Below are 27,050 nucleotides of genomic sequence, written 5' to 3' on the forward strand. Positions count from 1 at the left end.
TGGAATTCATTTCTTGTTTTAAGGTGATTGCTTTACATAAGTAGCGTTTTTTAACAGCACACATATGTATAGGCACTTGATAAGGCTATATGTTATCTTTAGAGTATTGTAAATTGTTTTATATAAACTTTATATATTTTTGGTTACTAAAAAAAAGGTCCTTAGAAAACCAGTAATAAATGAATGAATTTTGGACTATTAATTATAAAAAACATTAAAAACAGTCAGAATAATATATACGACATAAAACAAAAAACTAACCAACTACTTATAAATGTAACAAAATTCCAAAGTGTTGGAACTATTTTTTCTCTCCATTTCTGAATATCATCCAACATAAAAAACTGAGTCGGAATTAATTCTCCATATCACTTGGGTTCATAGGGGTCACATAAAGCGGTGCACACTCACGAATCTCTCACCCCTCGCGGAATCTATTTCGGAATGTTTTATTATATTCCTTTCGCTGCCATTGTTGTTCTTCTATTTATAAATGACAAACGCAGAAATTTTCCCTGCATGGCGCCAAATGCCATCAATCAAACCAACAACAAAATCCACGGCATTACAACACAAAACGAAATTCCCAAAAAAAAATAAGGTAGACGGAAAAAATGCAAATACCCAAAAACAGACGACAAACGAGAAAAGGGGGGAAAGAAAGGAGGCCAAAGAATGTCATGACAACTGAAGACTGACAAGGAGTTCCAGACCAGGACTCGTCCGCTAAGCTCGGGGATTCCAGGACATCCATATATTCGTATACATAGCTGGCAGTCTGTAAATTAAAATCGTTTAAAATGCGTGCTGCATACTCTTTGGCTGTCTGGCAGACGAGGGATGTCACTGAAGTTTGTTGCTCCTTGGGCAAAAACTTTCTGCTACATGTGTGCGTGTAGTAAACTTCCGTCCTCGAGGCTACTAGTCTTCTCCCTTGTTGAAGCGGCAAGGAAAATATTATATATAAAAAATAAGAAGAGTTGAAATCTGACAGGCAAATGCGTCTCTCATTAAGCCAGACGCACTTACACACAAGCAGCTTAAGATGTCAGCCAAGACACAGTTGGTCCAGAAACAAGGCAAAAAATAATTCCAAGGACTAGGGCAAGAAAGTTCAGGACCACAATCAGGACCAAGCTGGCGCTTCAAGTTAATTGAATTCTGCGTAGTTTAAGATATACGACACAGTCATAAACTTGGCCTCATATGCGTAAAACTCAAAGTTTTTGCTCTTTCCCCCTTGCTTTCGGTTATTTATGCGGTGCGTGCACGCACTTTATGAGAGTTGAGTTTTGGGGGCTAAGGTCTGTAGGAAAGGGAAACGACTTTTGGTGTCATCTATGGAACAAAAAATGCTCGTGCCGCGGCACTTTAAGCGCTTTATTATATACGCAGAAACATGGAGAAGAAGTAGAATTTGGCCGATTGGTGCCAAGTCCGTAAAAAGAATTGGTTTTAGATGCAACATGTTGTGGGGGTAAAAATATATGCAAACTTATCTTTCTTTATAATGTTCTTAATAACAATTTTTTTACATGTATGTAACTCTAAAATAAATACATTTTCTTCGAGCTAGAATTTTTTCTGTCAAACCAACTTATTTAACAAAAATCTTTATCCAAAAACTAACTGAAAATAATTTATATAGAAATATTTTTTTCAAATATGTTTATAAGTCTAGTGACTATCAGGCTTAACTATCAAACATGTCAAACCAATATATTTAATTAACCATATCCAAATCATATAGGATTTCTCTTTGAATTAAAAATCCAACCACACAAGACGCTCAAAGGGAATACATATATAAGTTAACGAAAATACTTATACAGATACAAGTTTATGTGTAAGTATTTTGCTGTGCAAGTGAAGTTCGTCTTTGGATTTTTTCCGGTCTTGTTGTAGTTTGTTATGACTGCATATGACTTACACACACCAAGTAAACACACATCCCGTACGAGGCACTTCCCTTACAAGCTACCCTTAGTCAGCTTCCCCACTTTTCCTCAGTTCCCCCGCGTTTTTTCACCGACTTTGACAGGGACAGCCCACGACTTAATAACACTTTAAATTACTTTCATTTCCGTTTTTGTTATTCCAAGCGCGTCACTATGGCAGCTGGAGAGGCTGGTGGGTGGTATTCCGTTCCCCTTTTTTCACCCCCTGCCACCCCTCATGGCTCTCGAGCCGTTTGCTTATTCTTAATTAAGTTGCCGCACTAGAAAGCCACAACGGCAGCCAAAGCACTCCAATAGCGGCGAATAAGTCGGTCGATAATTAGTTTTAGATTTTGAGGCTATTTTTAAGAAGCAAGACTATTTTTTTTTTAAGTATTTGCAGAGGGGTGACTTATATTAATTATTTGGTTTTAACAACTAATTCTTATATAATGAACAAAATTTTATATAAACAAAAATGATTTGTGATTTATACGTACCACCATATATTTTTTTTAGTTTTTTGTTGCTTTATTCAAATCTTTGACATCCCTGTCTCATTTCAGTTTATTTATCTTTTAATGTGTTATTGATATTATAGATCCCAAAAAAAAACCAAAGCCTTACGAAAGTAACATCAATTTTCATCGCCTGTAAAAGCGCTTTCATATTTGTTAGGAACCACTTACTTCACTCTTTATAACGCACAAATATTGCTGAACTATGTAATTTGGAAATACACAACAAATGTTATGATTTAGCTTAAAAGAAAGTGCTAGAAGTGGTGGGTTTTAATTGCATTAAAAATTAAATTCCTAATTAAATTACGACTCAATATCGGTTTAATAAAAATCTCTCTTTGATACGCAACTAAGAGAGTGTCTCGAGCATTTTCTCTTTAGTTAAATACAAAAAAGTGACGCCTGCGCTCGAGGTGAAAAATTCCGCCCCAACGACGTCGACAGCGCCATGTTATCTATCTCACTCTCACCACCGTCATGCCATCTCTCTTACTCGTGGGAGTCTGAGCGGTATTTGTTGCTGTTTTTTTGAAGCTGGCATACAAGAAAATTTCGAGGTTAACACGCCGGCAATTAATTTGTGCATCCATTGCACTCGAAATTCAATTTACGCAGCCATAAAAAACAGAGAAACCCGAGAAGAGCGAATGGGATGGGGGGAGATGGGCGAAAGGGATAGGGATAGGGATAGACGGCGATTGGCAGATTGCATTTTAAATCCGCTTAACGGACTTTGCCTGGGAGTAATAGGCGGAAACGGAAGTGGAAATGGAAGTGGAAGCGGTGAGAGCCTGATGAAAAGTGCGGGAGGCATTCTTCAATGTTGGTCGGCCAATTAAAAAATATGAACGCACAACAAGATTAAAAGCGGAATGGACAAAACCCCACGGATCTTGATGAACGCTCTGGTAAAAGGAGAGAAAGCGAAATACAGCACCATACTGAAAGAAAGTCATTTAACATACATTTTGAAAATATCTATTTAATCCATTTATTTATTTTCTGTTAAGGATTAAATACCCATGTATTTTCGGGAACTATAGGTGTTAGCAAGAAAAGATTGAAAAAAGTAAACGCATTTTTGAACTAAATAAGGGTTTAACATTAAAAAACACTTTTTTAATTGTATTATTTACCTACCGCATTTATGTGTTCATCTAATTGAACAGAATTTTTAAAATATTTAATATAAAATATTAACTTTAAAATCAATATTAGTTTCGAAAGATATTTTTCTTTCCTTATTAGGAAAAAGTCAAGTAGTATATCATTTGAAAGATGTCTTACATTTTTGTCAGTGTACAAATTGTGACAGCCACAAACTTCTCTTGTTTCAGTGGACACGCCACAAGTTTTCACTGCACTGAAACCAACCTCAGCTTCAGCTGACCCCACCAAGTAATGAGAATAGTGGAAATAGAAGAACCAGCGAAATAAATAGATTTAAGCGCCGCAGGGATTTGTATTCCTTATTGGACTTTTTTTCCTCCAGCAGCAAAGTTTAGAATTACCCGAACGTAATTGAAAAGTTTGCCTGCAATATATGTGATGGGGTTTATCGTCGTCGGTTCCTTCGACCACATATATTTATGGGCAGCTAACATGGGGGATTTGGGACGGGCAATATATGTACGGCAGGACATACATAAATAGTTTTAGTTTTATATTTGAACATAGCCAGAGCAATTGTCTAAATGCAATGTTAAAGTTTGCCGTTGACAAAACAGGAAGCGGTCGCCACAGGGTTAGCATGGGGAATATATGGTTAGTGATGGGTTTGGAAACAAAAGTTTCCTTGATGATAGATAGGAGGATTTATAGTTTATGGTTTCTCAAGTTTTGTTCAAGTTGAATTTGCATAAAAACAAATGGCAAGGGATGTGAGGTCGAATAGGAAAAGTGCTGCTTTCTAGTTGCTTAAAGAGAAATGGACACACAGTGCTCAAGGCGGAATTAGAATTGCAATTCTTAAAAGCTTTAATGTATAATGGTTAAGAAAAACAAATAGTAAACAAAACTCATCTTAAACGGATGTATGAAATATTAAGTAAGAAATAGTTAGAGTTCAACTATATGCAGCAAATAATATTCTAAAGTCCTTTAATTAAAGCTGAAAATATTTATTTCGGTCGCAATTTTTGTACAGCCAACAAATTCTTTTGAAAATAAACAACTTAAATCGAAATGAAACTATTGTCTTGTGCAGTTGCAATTTGTTGAGGAATACAGACAATACAGTGCATAGAAACTTAAACAAAAACAGCTGAAATGAAACAATTATTCCCACTGCAGCAGAATGCACACAAATATCCTCATCCTTGGGCCAAATAATTCACACAGGAGCTAAGGGGGCGGCAGGACAAAGAAGAGGCGTTGCCACCACAGCCTGACAAACAAAATAATTTGATGTAAATGCTAACTAAACACACATATACACACACACTGCCATACATATGAACAAACAAACAATTTGAACGCACACACACAAGAATACACTGAATTTTGGTCGAGTAAAACTTTAGTTTTGGCTATTTGCTTAGCCCCCTAGAAATCCCCGTTCCATGTCCTTCATCCTTTGGACCCATCGCTTGCAGCTGTTAAATTTGATTTATGCCATTTTGCTGGGCCTAAAACAATGAGTGGGCGTGGCAGGGGGCGACGAGGCAAGGTTGCCATGCAACACTTTAATTGCCCAAATGACTGTTTATTGATTTATGTGAAAAATGCAGATTAATGCCATTAGTAGCAATTCCCTATCCCCAAAACTATTTTCCCTTTTTATTGAATGTGTCCAAATGATATTTGCTAGTAAAATTCTATATTGTGTGTTTGTACTAATTCGTTCATTTGTGAATTTATGCCATATTGCAAAATGTTAACATTTATGAAGAGCAATTTTATAATGGAACTCGGTGTCTGCTTAATTATGGCAAGTTTTTATATAAATATTTACACCTGTCTGCGTGAGTGTGTATTTTATTGGCCTGTGGGGTCCCACCCACTTAAGTACTCACCAGTTTGATTAATTAGCTTGGCAATTAAAACAAATTAGCAAATAAATTTCAGTTCGCTCAAAAAGCAATTAAAATTGGGAATTCAATCAATGAAAATTGGTTTTATTTGCAAAATGCATCAATGGGAAGACATTCTATTCAACTTGTATTGCGATTTATTACGAAATTAATTTGGAACATTTTTTAAAATTTTTCTTATTGTTTTTTTTTTTTTTTTTGTTTGCTGTAAATAAATTTTGTTTGGCCCCGAAGTTTATGATAAATGCACTGCAACGAAAAGTTGGCCCAAACTGCAACTGCGAAATTGTGCAGCAGAAAAAATGCCCTCAAGGACCACGCCCACGGGCCACTGGGGACAGCCACACCCTAACATCCAAAATAAAAAAGTATATTTCGAACTGCATTCAGTCGCAGCAAGTTTAAAAGCTGCTAAATTGCACAGTGGTGGAAAAGGTATTGAAAAATTTATATTTAATAATAATAAGAACTAATTTTTTATTGGAACAAAGTCTTTGGATTTAGGTAATTATTTTTAAAGTATTTAAAGGAATAAAAATATTTGAAAACGTATATATATAGATATCTATTTGTAAAAGTGTAAAAATTCAAAAAAAGTTAGCTTATTAATTGCCTATACAATTTATAAAATCTAACGTCGCTCATTTGTACATATATAAACAATTTCTATGATTTTGTGGTTTTTAGTGTGGTAAAACGATACCTATTTTTCAAATTTGAATCCTTTTTAATTAACTTTATACCACTGTAAGCAAGCTGAAATTTGGCATGCAACAAACTAGCAACAACTTTAGGGACTTTAGGGACCCACCCACATACAATTTGGAGTAGACAATGGCTGGGCACGTAGTAAATGCAAACTGACTCCCCCTCTCCACACCTGTCAACCACTCCAAGCCCCCCTTTTGCCACCACAACCCAAGGCCACCCGTCGAACTAACACTCAACTAAGCAGATTTGTGATGGCGCGTCGCATGAATAATTTGCCAAATTAATAAATAATCACGGATTTTCTGGTTTGTTAGCTTTACTTTTTTTTGTTGTTGCTGCCGTAAATCCGGTATTCCCAGGACCACACCCTCTTGCGGCGGACTGCCGCCCTAATTCAAATGCTAAGCGCCATGAATTTTGCTCCCCAATGGGCACAAATTGGTATGGCTCGCATCTCATCTTTTGTTTTTTGTAACGGCCAGGCAAAATGTTGCGAATGTCGAATATTGACTACATCGACGTTGTCCGTTGCCATGGAATATTAAGTGGTTCGCTGGGTGGGGATCCATTGATCAGCCACGCATAAAGTTCTGCCACATCTAATGGATTGTCTGATATTTCCCCCACAGGTCGCTGGGGGAAAAAACTACGGACGAAGCTCTTTTCTATGCCGATGGTAATCGAATTGAATTTACATGAGAGATTTTTTCCGTTTTGGTTTGGTGTGCTGCAAACAATTGCAAATTAAATATAAATTTCGGTTTACCCAGGGGCAAGTGTGGAAGCGTGTGAATGTTCTTTTGGTCAGGATCCATTTCGGTTGAGTTCAGTTCATTTAGCCTGCAGCCCAATACCATTAGTTGCCTTAAAATTGCTTTACTCTATGTTTAAGAAATTTATAAAAGCATAAATATCAGTTATTATTTCTTCATTTCAGTTTGCCTTTGATTGGTTTGTCAGGGACTTAAAAGACAATATTTTTCCATTTTAATTTTAACATTGCCTAACAAGCAACCTAAAAAGGGAAACAATTTCTGGGGTACAAATAAACAAAAAAACGAAAACTAAAAACTTAAAATACTTTCGTAGAGAGTATAAAATGGAAAATGGCCCCACTTCATTCGGATTAATTTGAGACCATTTCGCTGGTATTTCAGCACTCTCAGTGCTTCATTTCGATGGCTTCAATTAAAATGGCAATTAAGAAAATTCTACTTCCGTAACAGAAACTTTCCACTCCTGCACACACGCAATCACACAAAATACCCATACGCACTGTAGGACACTCACAAACACTCTACCATATTAACGGAAATTAATTTCAGTGTTTCATCCGTTTGCACCACTTTTCTGTTTTTTTTTTTTCCTGTATTTCACTCATGTGCCCGTTTTTCTTTTGCGTTTTTCTTTACTTTTTGTTTCTATAACAATGCTCTCGTCGAGCGTAGTTTTTCCCTTTCTTTTTGTATAATTCCCGCTCTCCGTTTGCAGCTGATGTTCATTTCCCTGTGAATGCACAGCGTGCGGATGAATGGGAATGGAAAAGCGGGAGTGGAAATGGAAATATGGAAAACTCTGGGCCAAAGTCAAAGTGAAAGGATATGAGGAACAGCAGGCATTCAATGAGTTTTTTGCTCCTTTTCCTGCGTTCAATGCATCATCATATGCCTGAATGACTGAGTGAGTGAATGACGAAATGAATGCATGATTAAGGGGTCTAAGTGAACGCCCGCCAACCCTGATTGAACGGAAAGAATACTTCAAAATGCATATGATAATTTGTAATTGTTTTTAATTTTCCCTTCATTGATCCTTCGAAATTGTTTCCACGAAATATCCATTTTATTCTGATAATTATCGAGTTGATTGCTGTTATGGCTATAGGACTATAAACTACACATTGATTTCGATTTCTCAACGAGCCACGTCGCTTAATAATTCATTCAGTTCTCCGGCAACGACTATTACATGGCGGAAACTTTAACTTCAAAGCAATGACCTCGACAGTTCTCGTCAATCTTGGTAAAATAAACCGAACCGCAAAATGTTAAAAGTTTTCAAGCAGTTATGCAATAGGTAATTAGGTGGTTGCGCTTAGAAAAATCAGTTATTGAGTTTAATTTCATACAAAATCTTAATCTTTAAACTTAAATAATTTTTTTATTTGTGAAAATGCGAAAAATATTAAATGTTTTAGTTTTCCGAAACAAGTTTTTAATAAATCGTTTATCTTTAAAATCCATAGTGGAATAGAAAATGTTTATGTGAACTAGACAACCACATGTTACATTTTTGAAAAGCCTGTCAAAGGCTAAACAATACTCAATCATTATGTGTATCCCTCACTAAGGGTTCCCCATTCTCAAGACGAATTTCACCCCATTTTCACCAAATTCTCCCCCGCGTTTACACATCGAGCAATGTTCATGTCTGGAAATGCAAATTGCAGACAATCAATGACCAAAGCAACAAAGGGCTCGCCACGTAAGTGGGTGTGGGTTGACCCTCTTGAATGTCCTGGCAACCAACCATTTTGCCCACCCACCTACGAAAACCCTACCCAATCAGGTGTTGAGCTAGTGTAATTTATGCTCGGTCTGCTTCAATTGTTTGTTGGATACTAGGTATAAGGCATATCGGCGGCCGTCTGGCAAATTAAAGTCCTTGGGATCCTTGTGAGTGGAAACTGGAATTCCGAGAGACTGGCAAATAATTAATGCTCCACAAGTTGTGCAAGACGACCATATCGGTGGGGAGATTTCTGAAAGGAGAACGGCTTAGATACGCTCTTGGCACTTTGCGGTTGCACTTGATTCGGTTGCGTAATGCAACAAAGATGCATCTAACTTAATTAGCAACCAAATGGCAGTAGAAGTTAACCACCCCCTTCGACAATCCGATTTCTAGGCCATGCTCTGGTGTTTCTTTGGTTTTCGGACCACTTTCCTTTTGTGGCATGTTTTTAAGTCCCGGTCTGACAGATTCTCCAACACACAAAACAGAATGGCAAAAGCAATTAGCAAATAAAGGAAAATTCAAATGCACCAGACAAGGCAGGCCTGACCTTGATTATCCCCCCCCATAGAATTTCGTAAGTACCACATCAAGTATTTAAAAAGGTCAGAGATTTTTCATCCTTTAGTTACGAAGTTTTCATTGCAGCAGTTTAAAAATCCCTCAGAAAAGCTTAAAAACTGTAAAACGAAGAGGGAAAACTTTTGCAATAACTCTTTGGATGAAGGGAAAATTGTTGCTCGCTGGTCTGAAAATCTGCGAGCAACCATAAAATATTGTTGTTACACGGGGTTTCCCCCATCCCCATTCTGGGGTATAAAAACAAAATTAACGCAATGCATTGATGCCCGAGGAAGTTCGCCGGGTCGGAAGGATAGGAAAGGGCGTGAAAACCGCGTAATAATAAAATATGATACGAAAACCTTGTAAAGCGACTTTCAGACAATTTATAATGGGCAGCTGCCGTCCTCGGAAAAAGCAAACGATGGTTACGGACCCCACTGCTGTTTGCTTTTCGATTAAAGAAGAGGGATTCCCAAAAAATAGGGGGAAAAACCAGCACAAATAATAGCCTTATATTGGATTTGGCAAAGCCAAAAGCATAACATGTGCAAGAGGTTGAAAAGACAAACGTAAAGTTAAAGATTTGAAGTTTAGTTTGAGAAAATTATTTGAAGACTATCTAGAAATAAAAAGTTAAAATTTCAAAACAAGGATTTTGAAATCTATAAATAATTTAATACTATTTATCAAAATAAAATAATTAAATAATTAAAAAACTTGAAACGTTGACCAAAAAGTTTTTTATACAAAACTGTCAATAAATAAAGCCAGAAAAATGTCATGCAAAAACCTATTGTCTAATTTAACTTCATAAATAAATAATTACATTCGATAATTAATCCATGAATTGTTTGCTTGGCTTATTTAATTGCAAAAACATTTAAATACATGCACCTCAGTCACTAATTAAATTGATATATTCATACAATTTAAAAGTCAAATAATTAATTTCGATAAATAAATACGTGTGCAGCTATCGATCCCCTCGCCTTGCAACCGCAAAAGATTGCTCGCCACTCGAATGCATTGCAATCAAATTTATTGGCATAAAAATAAAAAAAAATAGTGCAGGAGGAACAATTTAAGAGGGAAACGGCGGATGCAGTGCAGCAACAGGAAGAGGCAAAGTGGATAATATTACACACAGAAAAGGACGAGAAAGAGTGAAAGGGCTGCTGCTGGAAAATGGCTAAGCATTTTGGGGTCAGGCGGAGGCGTTGCCGGAAAAGCGCCCCCCCTTCGCATCCGCATCTGCGGCTTCCATTTCAATCTTTTTCCGTTTTTTTTATTGAAATATTACCCCCGCGTGAGCTGCACTTTGAACTTTCCACCCACGGAGAAAACTGCTGGAAAATGTCAAGTGTCAGCGAGGCTGGCCAGTTTTTGTGGGCCGCCGCCAAATGTCAGGATGCGTGGCACGTGCGGCCGCTGCAGTTGCAGCAACATCCCAAGTTGCTGCTGGAGCAGCAACATCACCAACAGCAGCAGTGGCTTGTCACTTGCAGTTAAGTTCCATAATTTGCCAGACCAAGCCAACAACTTGGGGCCCGATGGGCCATTGCATTAGCCGCAGGCAGCTGTTGTGGCAGATGCTGCCATTTCGGGGACCACAGCTTTAGGGACCTAAACACTTAATTAAAGGTGTTGCAACGAGTGTAAAGTAAATTAATTTTAATGGTACATTTTATGAAAAGTTATATGGCGGGTAGAAAGTTTAGACATTTAATTACCATGTTATTATTACAGTAGAATAATATTAAAAGGTTAAATAAAACTGTAGTGCCTTATTTTCATTACAAAAAACAATAGCTCCAAACCATTTTCAAAAAATTTATAAAATCTTTTGTCCCGTCGGTTCAGTTTTTTTACAAAAGTCTTTTATGAAAAACCAATTTTGTCTTAAGATTAAAGGATTAATCCAAAGTCTTTCGTTTTTAAAACAATAGCAAAAAAGGCAGCAAAAGATTTCTTAATTCTGAACTGAAATTAACAATTTCAATGGTGAATAAAGGGTGTATTTATTCAGTTAATGGAAGTGAATATCTTAAAGACGAAACACATAATAAAAGCGGTTTTATTTGCTTTTATTTGTTTGCTCTTTTTCGTCGTTTCCTTTTAGTTTGTTATGTTTTTTGGGGGGGTCAAAGCCGAATGTTTTTGGTCACTTGGTTAAGGCCTGTCCAGGCGGAGGAGAACAGTTGTTGTGGCGTTCGCGCGCTGTTCAGCCTTCGTCCCGCTTGTTTTTCTGCTGGCCAGCGGGGCGTATGCGTGATCTGGGCGGTGTCCTTTGTCCTGTTCTCGCCTTTGCCTGTTTATTTGCATTGTTCGCCCGGCGCTGGTGTTGTCCTCGCTGCTGGCTGTTGGCGTGTGGCACTTGTGCTCTTGTGCACTTGTACACTTTGTCACTTTTGTTTTAACGCTTACGCTTTATTGAGTTAATCGCTTTATGTCCGGCATTTTCCTCCGCTGTTTGCCTTTCTGCACTTTTGCCAGCTCAGCACTTTTAATTAATCCAGCAACCAGCGATAGTTGCTCTCGCTATAACCGCTTTTCCTGATTTTCCAGATATACCCTTACCTGCATTGCTTTTCCAGCTGCTTCTCTCCGGTTTAATTGCTACCACTTTTTTTTTTGTTTTTTCTTTTTGTATTTTGTCTTTTTGGCAAATAAAGTTTAATGTGTTTTTATTGATTGCATCAGTGCGCGGACGCCCCCATTTTCCCCCCCGTGGTCGTTGTAAAAACACACACGCATATCACCCTATAAACCTCTTTTCCCTTTGGCCATCTGGAATTTTGATTGAGCATGTTTGTTGATTTATGTGCGCCAGTTGTGGAATTTATGTGCGGTCATTGTGAAATTCAGCAGAAAAAACAATGAAAGCAGTGAATGGAATGAAATTAAATACAACTGAAACTTGCACAAATAGTATGATAAACATTTCATTTAAAGTGTCCAAAAAGAAATGTTAATTTAACATTAAATATGGGCAAAACAAAATGAGTTCATAAATAATATTTCTCTACTTTTGGCGCATATGCGTATGCAACAGATTTTTTATTACAGATTAAAATGCTTGAATGCTCAATTTCAGGAGTTAATTGAAAAGTATTGAATTAAATTGAACAGAAATTTGAGCCTGAATTTCAGATTACAGATTTAAAGAAGGAGGATTAAATTTCATCTTTTAAATGCTCAATTGTGTTTGGACAACAACCAATTTTATTCATTGATTTGGCTTGGGGTTTCTTATCGGTTTATATTTTGAAGGTTAACTCAATAGCTTTTGTTGGTATGTCTATTTTATTAATCATATTTCTAAATCAAAAATATTTACAAGTGAATAGCTATATTTGACAAAACAATGTCACTAGACATTTTAACTCACCTCTATTTATATTCAAATGCAAACTCTAAGCTACTACTTTCAATTCTATACTTCCAATTCCCTTTTATCTCTTTCTGCGGCTTGAACAAATTCGGTTTTCTATTGAAAATTTCATAACTCGTTTGGCATGCAAAGCTGGCAAACGAGAGTTGATGATATATTATGTTGCATTTAGTTGCGACACATTTGCATAACACCCATACGACGCGAGAGCATAGCCGGCGATAGGAAAAGCCAGTCAAGGCAGGGTGAGTGAGGGATGGCTGTGGAATATGTAAATAATATTTCAACAATAATTGCTTTTGAAGCTAAAGTGCCCTGAGATGCGTCCAACTGTCTTACTGCTCAGACCGAACACCCCAACCGCCGCCACAAATTCAATTTTCTCATGAGAGAGCACTGCGGAGTGTCCTGCTGCTGGCAGCTAAAAATAATTAAAATTTAAAACGGAATAAAGTGCACAAGTATAATATTTACATTTATGCGTTTCTGTCTTCTGCTTGCCTTGCGCACAACGGAATACAATTCAAATTCAACAAGTTGAGAAACGGAAGGAAAGCGGCAAAACGCTCTCAAGTGTGCAGATCTCAAAGGAGCCAACTGAATATACATGGACTGGTTTAAAATTAAACTAATGTTTATAGTTATTGCAAAACTATACAGCTGCCCAAGAGAGCGGAATCAAGGGAGATGTGTCCTCAGAACGGAAATGTAACTGAACATTGAATAGCAATGAAGAAAACTTGCGCTCCCTGCGATTGTAATGATGGCTTCACTGGATTTTCCTCTTATTTTCATCCTTTACTTATGACACAATGCACAAGAAATGGACAGGACGAAGGACATCTGGCCGTGCTGGTTCAGTTGATGATAATAATCTTCTGTATTCTCAGGCCAAACGAATTTCCACCCAATAACTACTGACGTGAACAAGGCCCGAAGACAATTGAAATTGGATTCTGCATTATGACGACAAAAATCTAGGCTTAGGCTAAGTTAAATTGTATTTCCAACTGTAGTATATAGAAAAAGGAGACTCAGGGAAATAGTAAATGGTAGTTGGGAAAAATATAGATACTATGACAAGGGTACAGATGTACTGCAGTATTACATTTTTAAACTGGAAGGAAATATTTTTTAGGAACAGCAAGTCAGACTTTTTTTTGCAAGTCATGAAACAAATGACCATAACCCTCAGACTTTCCTAACTTCCTTCAAACTTTTCAAGTAGTATTCAAGACACGGTAGACCCCAAACCAAACTAATTATAATTAAAGCAAATTTCAGTTTTGTTTACTTGAATTATTCCCCGCCTTTTTATCAAACAACAAGCGAGTAGAACAGTTTGGGAAAACAGAAAGCGACGCCGTCGGGCTAACGACACTCGAATCAAAAGCGATAATCTATGGCCCCCCGGCAAGAAAACCTTTCATAAAATACAGAAACAGCCGGGGTGAGGAAAAAAATAGGAAAGCGAAATAAGTAGCCGCACTTTATATTTATGAGCAACATTCGCATGCAGCTTTAATGGCCATCGAACTGGAACTGGAACTGGACAACAGGAGAAGAAGACAACGACGACGATGACGATGACGCCCACAAAAAATACATTTCCTTTTTGGATTATTTAACTGCCATTGACGATGTTGAATGAATGAATGGCTGGCTGACAGGAGGAAGGAGCCGAAGAGAGCGAAGCCAAGCAAATAGAAATAAAAGCTAGAGGTATGAGAGTGGCCCGCAGGCCACGAAAACCGAGAAAAATGCAAGAATTTTCCGACTCCTGAGGAAAAACTACCTGAGGGGGTGGCGCGTTCGTTGTTTGGCTGGTTATTTATTTGCTCGTTTATTTTCAGCACTTTTTCGCCGCATTTATTAGAAGTTGTTTAGCCTTTGGGCCACAAAAGGGGTGGCAAAAATAAAAGGAATACGAAAATGTTCTTGAAAGGCAGCAAATTTTCCTTTAGCAGCGCATTGCCTTCGAATTGAAAATCATTTGTAAATCAAATGGAAAACTCTGCCAAAGAGATAGCAATGCTATGCACATAACAAGCTGTGGCGGGGTGGTTGGTAAATTTGTCAGGACCAGCGAACATCATTCGTCATGATGGAACCACCGATTCAATCCTCTGCCTGGGCAGGGCAGGGTAGGGTCCAGGATTATATTTGCACAGCAGTGAACTTTTGAGCCCCAGGGTGGAAAAAGCTGGAAAATGAGTCCGGAGTCAGATAATGCTGATAAAGTCGATGGCACACAGCACACAGGCGGCAGTTATCCACGAAATTCTTAATTGTTCGTTATAAATGATGCTGCTGATACTGCGGCTGTTGTCTGACTTTCAAATTGAAAATGACTGAGGAGAAGCGGTGGTATCGACTTTGATGAATGTCCGAGTGTGAAAAACCACAAACGGGCTAATTGATTGCCCAAAGACTTGACTGGGATTTCAGTTTCAATCTTCCTCCAACATAGGACACAAATCCAAAAAGGGGGCCAGACAAATGAATGCCAGCACAAAATGCAGGGAGATGAAAATAACAAATAGTGATCCTTTAGCAATACCTTGAAAGTAAGAGAAACGCAAAGAAAGGGCACAAGATTGTTTCATAAGAATTGCGGAGATCTGTCTTTCAGCTGAAAAAACTAAGAATCGTAGAAAGAGACCCCTTAAACCTCAGATAATGGCTCAGACAAAAAAATTTAAATGGAAAGTGAGTGTCATAAATAAATTGCTGCCTTAGCAGTTTTCAATAAATATAAGTGGTATATTTATTGCACAATTTTCCCCCGACTATCTTTTGTCAAACTGAGTAACTACACTTGACACTTGCTCAGCAATAGGAGTAACCAGTTAATAGAGGTATTTCTTGGAAGTGTAAAAACACTCAAGTTCCAATTGCCTCGTGATGGACGCACATAAATTTTCGATTATGCGCGCCATTAGACACGAATTGAAGAATTCATCAAAGTAGATTTTTTGGCTTGCTTTATGTAAGGGAAATTTTGCTGCCTCTGCAGACTTTCAATTTGATAATGGGTTTCGCAAAATAATATGCGGGTTAATGTTGGTATGAGGAATTTTTTAAAGCTAAGAAGTAAATATTAACGAAGAGCTGATAAAAATTGCAATTGGTTTATGTTTAATTAAACATTTCTTGATTTAAATTCAAAAACCTTAATACTATCAACACTATAATTTTATTCATTTTAAAGATAAAAAAAACAAACATCACTTCTTAATTTTTGTTCTAGTAATAGGTTCATATTTTCAATCCAGAGATACGACATTCTAATTCAGACAGCATTTAGACCCGCTATTAAAGGGCTCACCAATGTAATTTTTTAAAAAGTGGCCTATTTTTGTGAATGTTTTGGTAACACATATCAGTTCAATTTTTTTCGAAGCACCTTTTTTAATTTGCAACGTTTGTTTGATTGTTAGGGTTGCAATTTCTTTTGTACAATATAAAATACATGTATTTTCGGCCAACTATATAAACTATCTACATTTATATTGTTAAATACTATATTTGGCTTTGAAGTGCAACCTAGTACTCACCGTGGTTGTGGCCGGTGTGGTGGCCGTGTGCGGCGTGTAGGCGGCGTACGCCGGTTGGGGCAGCGGCGCCGTATAGCGGTAGGCAGCCTGCTGGGCAACGGCAGCGGCGGCGGCGGCAGCGGCCGGGGCATAACCCTGCGGGGTCCAGCTGGCGGCGCCGCGGTACGGAGCACCGGCGGCCAAAGCAGCGCCTGCGGCAGCGGCAGCGGGACTTGTCATGGCCGGGGGCCGCTGGGGGAGGGCGCCCTTGAGTGCGACGGCTGAGGCGGTGAGCGGTGCGCCGGGGAAGGCGCTGCGCGGTGTTGGCGGTGCGGCGGCGGCGCTAGACGAGCTCCCCTGCAAATAAAAATAATAATTAGCAAAAATCATTTTAAAAATATGTTTAAATTGATATAATATCGAAAATTCAAAATGTAGATGAATAGAAAGGATTTATCCAGAAGAGAATTGATCGGTCAAGCTGACTATATATATATTTTTTTTTTCACGGTATTGATAAAATATCGAAAAATCTCTATTCTTACTTTTGTGTAAATAGGCTAATTTATTTATAAGAAAAATAAGTATGACTCTTTTTTTTTAATCAAAGTTAATAGGTTTTATTGTGTTTAATACCAAAAATACAAAATATCGAGTAAAAGGAAAGATGCCAAATATAGAAATTCCTATCGTATTTTGTGAATATTTGGCCAGCCCTATGAAAACACTCAGGTGTGCAATATGGAACGGACATTGCTGGGTTTTCCACTGTGCGGTTTTAGTTTCGGCATAAATAATCTGGTTCTGTCTGGGGTTTTTGTTCTGGCGTAAATAAAAACCGCAGAGCGGCAGCTGCGGCTCGGCTGTAAAGCTTTTGTTTACCGCTAGAAAAACCGCCATGACATCCGTTCTAATGCTCACATAGTACGCAGTGTATATGAATCATGGCAGGGAGATTTTGTTTTATTGAGTGCCAGTTGCGCATTCATTGCAAAGCGATAAGAAAAAATTACAAAAATGAAATGTCTGTGTAATTTCTTACCCAGTAACACGTATGTACTTACAAATAAATCAAGAAATACTCCAAAAGATAATATTGTTTGGTTTATTTACAAGTTATCAAAATCAGGTTTTTATTTTGAGAAATTTGTTTGGTAGTGGAAACGATCGATTTAAAGTAGGTCTTTGTCTTTTACAATAATCAATTAGATCTATAAGAGACGTCTTCCGAATGTGTTTTTTATACATATGAAAGATTTTTAAACGAAATCGATTATCCTGCTTCCAGTACGGATACCCAAAATTCCCCCAGCCCCATTTGCTTCCCTATTAAAGAAATAACAGGGTATCTATATAGAAACATGCCTGCTATAAATAATTCCCCCTCTTAATTCCCAGTTTGGTGGAAGGGAGCACATAGGGGGCGGAGGGCCTGGGCGTGGACAGATGCAACAGTCGCCTGGTGTCCTTGCTGCCGGGTCGCTTCCTGTGTGAGTGTGTGCTCCAGTTCTGCATTGCAAATGCATTTGTTGCTTTGGGCCCTTTTTTTTGTTGTGCACTCCCTCACCAGTTCTTTGAGGTCACTTGGCATAAACACAAATAAACCTGCCTCTGTGGCTCCCATATAGAAATGTATATTCCACAAAACTATAAAAGGTGAAAAATGTGATGTTTTTGGGAATACTCGCTGGCGTTTCGTCGAATCTTTCATGGCATAAACAAAACCGAAAGAAAATCCAAAAAAAAAAGGTCAAAACCCAACGCAACGAAAACGGAAACAAACGAGCTCCGCCATTTTTGTTTTCGGCCTGATTGAGGTAGGAAGGAACTCGTGTGTATGTCCTGGTTTCTAAAAGGATTCAGTGGGTGCCTTGCGTGCTGTCGCTGATTTTCCAATTGCAAAATATGGCAAATATTTGATTTTCAGTTTGTTTTTCACCCCAGTTTTTTTCACATTGCTTTCTCACTCACTCGTCATTTTTCGTTGAGGTGGTCTTCACGTTTTCAGTTAATTTTCGTGGGCACGCAATACGAATGCGGTTTGCAGGGAGCGAAGGCTGAACTGTGGGTGCCTGTAATTTGGCAGTTAAATGGCAGAGAACGAGTAATAATGGTTTGCCATTCGAATTGAAGTGGAGGACGGACGTGTGTGTCTAGGAGGGCGCAACAGCACTTTGACATAAACTTCAGACCAAAGAATTAGATTTTTAAAGCAATGGTACGTGGTAGCTTAGAGCAAAAAAAAAACCATGAATAATTTCTTCAGCTTAGCCCTTTTATAAAACTTAGTCAAAGAAGCATAGAGGGAAAGTTCACAGTTTTTGTTTCTGTTTCTGTATTTGTAACCTTAAGTATATAAATTTGTTTAACTTTAAGAGTATTTGGCCTAATGAACCTTATTTATTTTAGTTTTAGATGATATCTTTGAATTTCATACCTTACCTCTTTCTAACTTAATGACTCTAATGACACAAATTATTTAATCAAATATTTTCTTATTATATCAATCAGATAGCTGCTCGATTTATAAAGTTCTGTTTGCAATATATTTTGCATTCTTTTTAACAAAATCAGCTAAAACGTAGGCTTCAAAAAAGTTGTACAAATTGCCAACACCTTGGCACCATAGATTTTCCTTAAAAGTTTAGTCCAAATCCATTTTGGCCATCACATTCCCCATTTATTGCGATTCCACCCTAGCACATGACAGCCAGATATACCACCACCACTCCACTCCAACCATCAATTGCCTTCGGTGGGTCATAAAATGGAATAGCCAAACATTTTAAGCGCACAAATGCTATAAATTTAAGCCGCTAAATTAGACACGTTTGGCACATTGAGCCAAGCTCTCCCCCCCACACACACACATAAACACACCTCAGAAAAACCCCCACAACCCCAACGGCCAGCGAAAATAATCATAAAGGTAATTATTTTATCGTTCGTTCAAACTCGCTTAATTTTAACGTTGAATGCAACGACGTCGGGCGGCTGGAAAAATATCTCTACACAGATATATATCATAGGTATAAAGGTATATAGAAAGCTAATGGAAAATGTGAAGCCTAGGTGGCTGGCCTACATCCTCCAGCCTTAATGGGCAGCTGTGTCTGGTTTTGGAGAGAAAAACGAAAAAGGAACGAGAGTAGGAACGAGGACGTGATTAATTACCAAATTGGGAGCCATTATCGCGTGCACTTCGAGGGTGTTTGTAAAGTTTTTCCGACTCACGCACACACACAAATACACAGGGAGAAATACAAGAACTTAAAAACTGACAATAAACTAAAAAATAAAGTAAGTTTCTTTAAGATAGAACAAGTTTTTTTTTCGAATTTTAAGGAAATAAAAATGTTATATCTATTACTTTCAGACATAAGAATAGAAATGTCAAGAATTTTTTTTTATCTAAAACGCGTTTTAGTATATATAAAGAATTGAAAATTTATAAGTTTTATTTTCAGTGCACAACAGGCTATCCTTGCTAGTAATTTGGTCGTGTCTCGAACATTCTTGTTGACGCTATTGTTCTATATTCTATTACCCCGAAAACTGTTCGCCTCTGTTATTGGTGTTCGCTTAATTTTTATGCAAAAAACGTTTCGTTTTGGTTCTTTCAGCCGTTATCCTGCGATAGTCCTTCCTGGGGCAAAATCAAGCGCAAAATATTAATGATAATAATTTATTACCAACTGACAGGTGGAGAGACAGGAGGCACGCAGATGGTTGGGGGCCTTTGAGTTTGGCGGAGTTGCTTTGGGGCGGGTATCCTCTGATAAACGCTTTGTGATTAGCGGTCGTTGTTGCTGGTAGTGTAGCTTCGTGGCTACGACGAGGAGCTTTTGTCATTTTTATTGTCATTTTTTGAAAATTTATTCGCAATTTCGATTTTGCTGCGGGCGAATAGAAATACGTGAGTGGGTATAATGTGGGCGAAAATGGGGAGTGAGTAGAGTTCCGGGCTCCTGATACTTTAAGAAGAATAGAACATTTAACAAGGATTAAAGGCAAAGTATTTATTAAACTTATATATAATTTATAGACAAATTCGAAAAAAAAAATAGATCATGAAAGGAAACTAAATGAAAATTTGTAAAGATGTTGCAATGTTGTAATTATTTTAAATAACTTAAATTTGTGTATAATTTATTATTAGACCAAAGTGTTTGCAGATCTGATTTTAAACGGCTTAAAATTCAAACATACCTCTAAATACCCACTCAATAATTTTCCAATTACTTAACGCAAAAACTAGTTGAAAAGCATATGAAAAAAATAAAACTGGGACTCACGACTCACTTGCCATGCAAAGGCACAAAAAACGACGAAGGTGGAAAATTATGAAACAAAATATATTTGCATTTTTCTCAAGAAATGTTTGCACACACTCATAGACAGACGAAACACACAAACACCCACACACACTCACATCCAAACATAGATGTCTCTTTGTATAATTCATATTTTCCAACCACTTATTGTTTAAACTAAATAAAGCAAAAACTTTTTCCATAATTAAAACCGACGGCAGAGGCAAAGGCAACAACAATCTCTCGGGATAGGCTTTCCAAGGGAAGAAAGCCAAGGGACGGGGCGTGACGTTTTTAAAGGCGGTTGAGCGGTGTATCGTGGGTAGGCGCAAAAACGGAAAACAAAAGGATTTTCCTTCATTTTGTTGCTGCCTTTCAGGCTCAAAATTTTCGCTTATTTTTTCCGGACTTTTGCCTATTTTAAGTCTATGCGGTAAATTAAATTTTCGTATTGTCTCCTTGTCCACCCGCCCACTTGCCCGCTCATTCTTTTTTTGCATAAAAATTCACGAGTAAAAGCGCCTAAGGGATGGGGAGGGGGCGTGGCCAAGTGGGAGGTTTATATAGACAAAAACATAGCGACTCGGGGCTAAAAATAGGCAGACAGCAGAAAAGCGGCAGCTAAAAATGAAAATGAGGCGCAGCGCAACTGCTTTTATGTGTATGAGTGCATATGATAAACTTTTCCTGCCTATTTTGCATATTTTTCTATAACTCTGGCAAGGAAAAAGGGAAAGCTTCTCTGTTTTTTTTCGAAATTATTTTATTTATACTTTTTCTATCTTGCAGTAGGGATGGGTATGAATATGTATGGCTTGCTTGCAAACGAAACACTCACTATTTGTTGCTTCGAAATTTTATGCAAGCATTTTGCAAATTGAAAAGCGATTTTGTATAAGTTTGGGTCTAGCTAATTTAAGCTAAATCCGCTTTTTGCGTCTAAAGAAATACTGTTTATTTACTTATGATTTAAATAGGAATGAAAATAAACTTCTTTTTCACTTTTAAAAATGCTATATTTATTTTGAAACGTAAATATACCAATGTTAGTAAGCGAATTTAATTTATAGTTCAAGTAATTTTCATAAAATGTGAAAGCCGTAAGAATATGAGGAAAATCAGTGACATAATTCATTTTCCAAATAAGTCCATAAAGTAAGCTTTTCCGCAACTAAAACGACTATAAAACAAGCAAATCAAAATGTCTACAATTGCCATTATGCAAAATGATAAAAAGGGACTTGGGGAAAACTCTCCCAACGGATCAAGATTACCATTCGAATGGATGGATGGATGACCAGGGGGAGGCAATCCATCTTAGGGCGTTTATTTTATGAGCACGTGGCAAGTGAGGCATGAAAGTGGATGAAGCCAGGTACTGAAGAGCACAACGGACCCCACCAATTCAGCCGACGAAGCTTACAAGTTTTATGTTAACATCATAAATGATAATATATTACATTGCCCGACAACATTAAGCAGAGATCCCGAAAAAGGAAGCGGCAAAATCTCATGCGGTGAGGGAAGCCGACAGGATATTTTCTTGCCCCCGCCTGTGCAATAATCAATTTAAAATTTTCCACGCCTTTCACGTTGCCAACAAATTTTCATTAAATGTTACAACCAAGAGCGCAAAAAGCCCAAGCAACGAGAAATCCAATAAAATGAACGAGTTGAAATGTCGTCGTCTTAGGGGCTGGGAAATTGGGTGGAAAGGCTTAGCTGCCACTGATTTGAACACATTTTTCTTGCGCTTATTTCTCTGTTTTTTTTTATTTTCGGGGCCCACACAACGCAGTACAAAAACAATTGCAGACGACAGCGACAAAAGAACGAAACAACATAAAAAATGACATTTACGACAAAATTACATTTCCAGCAGTCAAAACGAAGGAACAGGGGTTTTTTTGGACGAAAACGAGGGGTGTTAGGTGAAGAAAATACGTCTAAGCCTTTAACGCCTTTGGGGCGCACCAGCAGTCAAAACAACAAAACAAAAAAATCGAGGGGAAAATGAAGAAACTTTGCACTAAGTGATTTCGTACGACGGGGAAAGAAAACTTAGGAAACAGATGTTTTCCGGGTTATTTATGCTTATATTTTATTTGTATCGTAGAAATTCAGCAAGATCCCATTAAGCCCAACTATACACTGCACTTAAATGTGCCCTTGAAATTTAAGTCAAGTACAAAATGCATTAAAATCCATTTTATTCTTAATATTTACTAATTTTATATAATTTAGTTTAAACGTGTTGTACTTCTGCAATTGTTTAAAGAAATAAGTTTTAGTATGTATACAATTTAAAAGAATTTCATTAACTTTTTAAATTTTTGGCTTATCATTATTTTACAAGTATTTTTAAAATTAAATGGATTTGCGTTTCTCTCATCGAAAACCGTTTTCTAATATAAAATTCCGAATCTAATATGTTATTGCCCAAATGCAAATTTTCAACAATAAAAAATGTTATTGACAAATATATGATTACCTTTTCAAAATTCACATAGCCGTGTTTGTGTCAATGCCGTTTATTCATAGCAAAACAAATCAAATTTCGAGTTGAAACATTTTTCATTTAAAGGGAATTTAATTTTCACTCATCAAAAATCGTACACAGATTCTCCATTTATGCACTGGCCAAATGCAATTTAGTAATTTAGCTTTTTGCTGCCCAAATGGGAATTTCCACAATAGAAAATAATTTTCAAATATTCACGTACCGAAGTCTGCTTTCCCGCGCTCTCCATTTCCCTGGGCATCCGGCGGCAGGCAGGCAGGCAACTGTTATTTATTTTAGGCCCAACCGTAAAATTACATTTCACTTGTAGTTTTCCTGCCAGCGACTGGACGTGGGCTAACTTTTGTTAATAAATTCAAATGCAACTGGCAAATGCAAGAGCGGGGTGGTGGTTGAAGGGAAATGGCGAACTTATGCCGGGCAGGCACGACTCATTTAAGCCATCATTTAAGCCCCCCTTTCAGCGGTCACGTAAGCATCATAAATTTCCGGCCCCCGCCGCAAACTTTATCCCGCTCGCCCGCGAAATTGCAATTTTAGTTTTAATGAAAATTTTAACGCTCTCCACGGCTGCCGCTCTTCGAATGCTGCAGCTGCATTTATATTTACTGAGTATTTTTATTGAATTTTTAATGCGCACGCGGCACATTACAAGGCAATGGCCAAAAAGCAGGCTATGAAATTTTTTTACTCCCCGAAAACAATTAAAACCGAACAAATTATGAAGTAAATTTATCAGCAGCCACACAAATTAAAGTTTTCACCATTCGGAATTAAAAACCAAACAACAATAACGTCGAGCGACCATATAAAATTAATTATTCCTTATTTAATTTGTCTTCACAAGGGCTTTTGTTTCGCCTTTGCCTTTACTTTGTTTTTTTTTTTTTTTGTGTGACTGGAAAATGAAAATCTTTAAGCGGCTTTATGGTAACAAGGATCCTGTCGCTCGGGTAATCCTTCTTTGGGCCCAGCCAATAAATCTTCGCTAGCCACCAACCCATCCACTCAAAGTGAAAGACCCCAGCTGCAGATTTTCCCTCCGCACTCCCCCTCACACATTGTGCTTTATTTTTATTTGTCTTGCTGGTCTTTTTTCTAGCGGTTTTCCGTCTCTGTCATACAGAGCTCAACGCTCAAACCGCAGACAGAGGGACGAGGGCGTGGCACAGGCTTAGATCGCCCTCACCGCCCACCACGCCCCACTCGAGGGGCTAATGCAAAACGCAAAATTTAATTATAATTTCCGGTTCTGCCTTTGCATTTCGAGTGGCAACTGGAAAATTATTTTCTCAAGTGTGTGAAGTGGGGAGGTCTGTGAAAATTATCCAATTTAGGATGTGTAATTGCCACGAGAGGCTTGGTTGGCAGCAGTTTTGCTTTTGAAATTCCATAAATATCAAATTGTCAGTTAAAAAGACCGAAAAAAAACATTTTATTTCCAAATTAAAATACATTTTGTTGAACTAAAAAATAAAATTTTATAGAATTTACAGACTTTCCCAGAATTCGTTGATGTTTCTTTAAGAATCGTATTCTAAAATACTTTAAGCACCTGGTAGACTTGTTATTTTTGCTCCTTTTTTCGGAATTCCAAACACGTTTGGCGGATGTAATTTCATTTTGGCAAAATAAATTAGAAAGAATGCTATAGTCGAGTTTCCCGAATATTAGATACCAGTTACTAACGGGCTAACAAAACCTTTCCTATACCAATACCGTGTCTCAGAGTGTCGTGCCAGAGGTATTTACTGTATCGCGATTTGTGCGCGTTAGAGTGGGCGTGGTTCCATTTTGAAATAAACTTGCGCTGCTTAGGAAACACAAGAATCTGCATGCCAAATCCCAAATTTCTAGCTATTATAGTTCCCAAGATCTCGACGTTCATACTGACGGACATGGCTAGATCGACTCGGCTATTGATCCTGATCAAGAATATATATACTTAAAAGGGTCGGAAACGATTCCTTTGATACATACTTTTCGACGAATGCAATATACTCTTTTACTCTACGAGTAACGGGTATAAAAACCAGCCAGAATAGGGCCAAAGTAAACAAATGGTTTCCGTTTAATGTAAACAAATCGATGATGGCAAACAGTTCTCCCTTTCGTTCATTTTCCCCCAGCCCCTCATTAAATCGGATACGACTTGCGTTCTGCGGGTGGCTTCGATTATGATACGCACCAAAAGCCAAACAAGAATCGCATTTCAAAGGAGACAGAGTTCCGTGAAGATTGTCTACTTTTGGGTTTTGTTTTGCCCCACTAATCTTACGGTCTGGTTGGTTTTTCCGCGGAAAAATCTGTTTTCATCTGTTCAAGTTTTTGCTCAGCCTGGTGGCACGGCATCGTTAGCGTGTAAATAAAGAAAACGCTAAGGAAAAGCCCTAAACTCGCTACTTGACCGCAGAAGCCTGCAATTGAATCGTGCAACTCTTTTGCTTAGAATTTTCAGCTTTTCAAGAGCCTTTTCCTTTAGCTTCAATGTTGTTTTAATTAAAATTAATCGAGTTGCTTTTCGTCTTTCCTTTTTTTGTTTCGAGTTTGTGCAAATTGCAACAAAATGAGTTGACAAAAACTTTTTCGCAAGGCCAAAAAGTGTTTGCCATTTTGTAACATGTCTGCACGGTATGTGCTGATGTGTGTGTGTTGGTGAGTGTGAACAAAATGAAAATGTCATTGCACATAAAGGCAGGATGGAGCGTACGTGACTCGCATTGCCGGAAATTAAGTGGTGTCCCGACACGTCCAAAGCGCACGAAGACGGAAAAAGCCGCAGACAGGCGGCCAAAAGGGGTTAACATGGGGTCAGGAGGGGTTAAGAGGAGCCGAGATGCGGCGAGCGGAACACAGTTGAGGTGTGGCCCCGTTTGGTGCATCCTAGCCAGCCAGGATGACAATCAAAGCCGCACAATGTCGCCTGTTTGTCAATAACAATGAACTTTTTTTCTGAAATTACGGAAGGAAATCCTTAAGCTTGGAAGGCGAAATAAATGAATAAGCTTTGGGATGGGGGAATATTGGCAGTACAACTGATATTTCTTAAAAACCCAACAGCCCAGCTACTTATCAATTAATTTCTTCACTTGCAGATAAAAGGTTTTCAAAGAAAACAAACAATCATAGAATCTAATTAAAAAATATTTTTTTTAAGTTTTAAAAAAAAAAATTTTTAAATAAAATTATTATTTTTTAAATAATTTATAGATTTCACGTTCAAAAATAAATAAAAATAAAAAATATTTTTGTTATTAGACAAGTTAAAAGATGAACTATGATTTAAACTTTGCTGTGCTGTATTAAATACCTTTAAGCCTCGAAAGCCTTTAATTATTTAGCTTGTTTATTGGGTTTACAAAAATCTTCACAAACGATGCAATCCAAAATAAATCACTTCTGTAAAACTCTGGCTGTCAAAGTCAGCCAAGTGTTTAGCTTTCATTTGGAAATGTAAACCAAAGGCAGTGCCTCTCGCTTTTTCGCACTCTAAAGACTAGGGTTTCATGGGCTTTTGTTGTTGGCTGTCATGTTGGCGGCGGTTGACATGTCGCTGCCACGCCTCTGTCAAGAGCAAACTTTTCCACGATTTTTGACTGCTTTTCGTTTTTCATTTCGGCTGCGGCAATTAGCAAATAACTCACATAATGTCCGCGATTCGGGATGACCAGATCCCGTCCATGGTAACGCCAGGAAGCCGGGGGAATTCCCAATGAAAATTGGGTGGGTGAAATGCTGGGTTGATATTGCTGGTAGTTCTGGTGTTGGTGGTGGTGCTGGTGATGCTGGTTCTGTCCCTGTGCAAATTGATTGTGATTGCGTTGGCGTTGGCGTTGCTGTTGGTGCTGCTGCTGCGGATGCTGGATCTGATGCTGATTGTTGGCTGCCATTCCATCGAAACTCCCATCACCCGGCTCAAATGCAGCCCCCTGCAAATCGGTAGTCATGCCATGCAAATTGAAATGCCATCGCAGCAATGACAAACGATGCAGCCGCTCAAAACTGTCGCT

General features: G+C 38.0%; 1 protein-coding gene across 21 annotated transcripts in view; it reads right to left on the minus strand.

Annotated features, from left to right (window-relative positions):
- Window positions 1-27,050, minus strand: part of LOC128258561 (protein alan shepard) — a 131,082-nt gene that overhangs the window by 50,599 nt on the left and 53,433 nt on the right. For 11 of the 21 annotated variants that reach the window (XR_008267976.1, XM_052990236.1, XM_052990233.1 and 8 more), the window contains exons 1-2: window positions 26,685-26,701; window positions 16,228-16,563 (exon numbers count right to left, since the gene is read on the minus strand). Coding sequence is in view for 20 of the 21 variants with exons in the window: in XM_052990236.1 (XP_052846196.1) it covers window positions 16,228-16,446 (219 nt within the window). In the remaining variant the exon portion in view is untranslated. Of the gene's footprint in view, window positions 1-16,227; window positions 16,564-26,684; window positions 26,702-27,050 lie in introns of those variants that run through there. The other 10 variants (XM_052990240.1, XM_052990239.1, XM_052990238.1 and 7 more) reach the window with 1 other exon arrangement.

This window comes from Drosophila gunungcola (assembly GCF_025200985.1).
Source record: "Drosophila gunungcola strain Sukarami chromosome 3L unlocalized genomic scaffold, Dgunungcola_SK_2 000003F, whole genome shotgun sequence".
Taxonomy (NCBI): Eukaryota; Metazoa; Arthropoda; class Insecta; order Diptera; family Drosophilidae; genus Drosophila; species Drosophila gunungcola.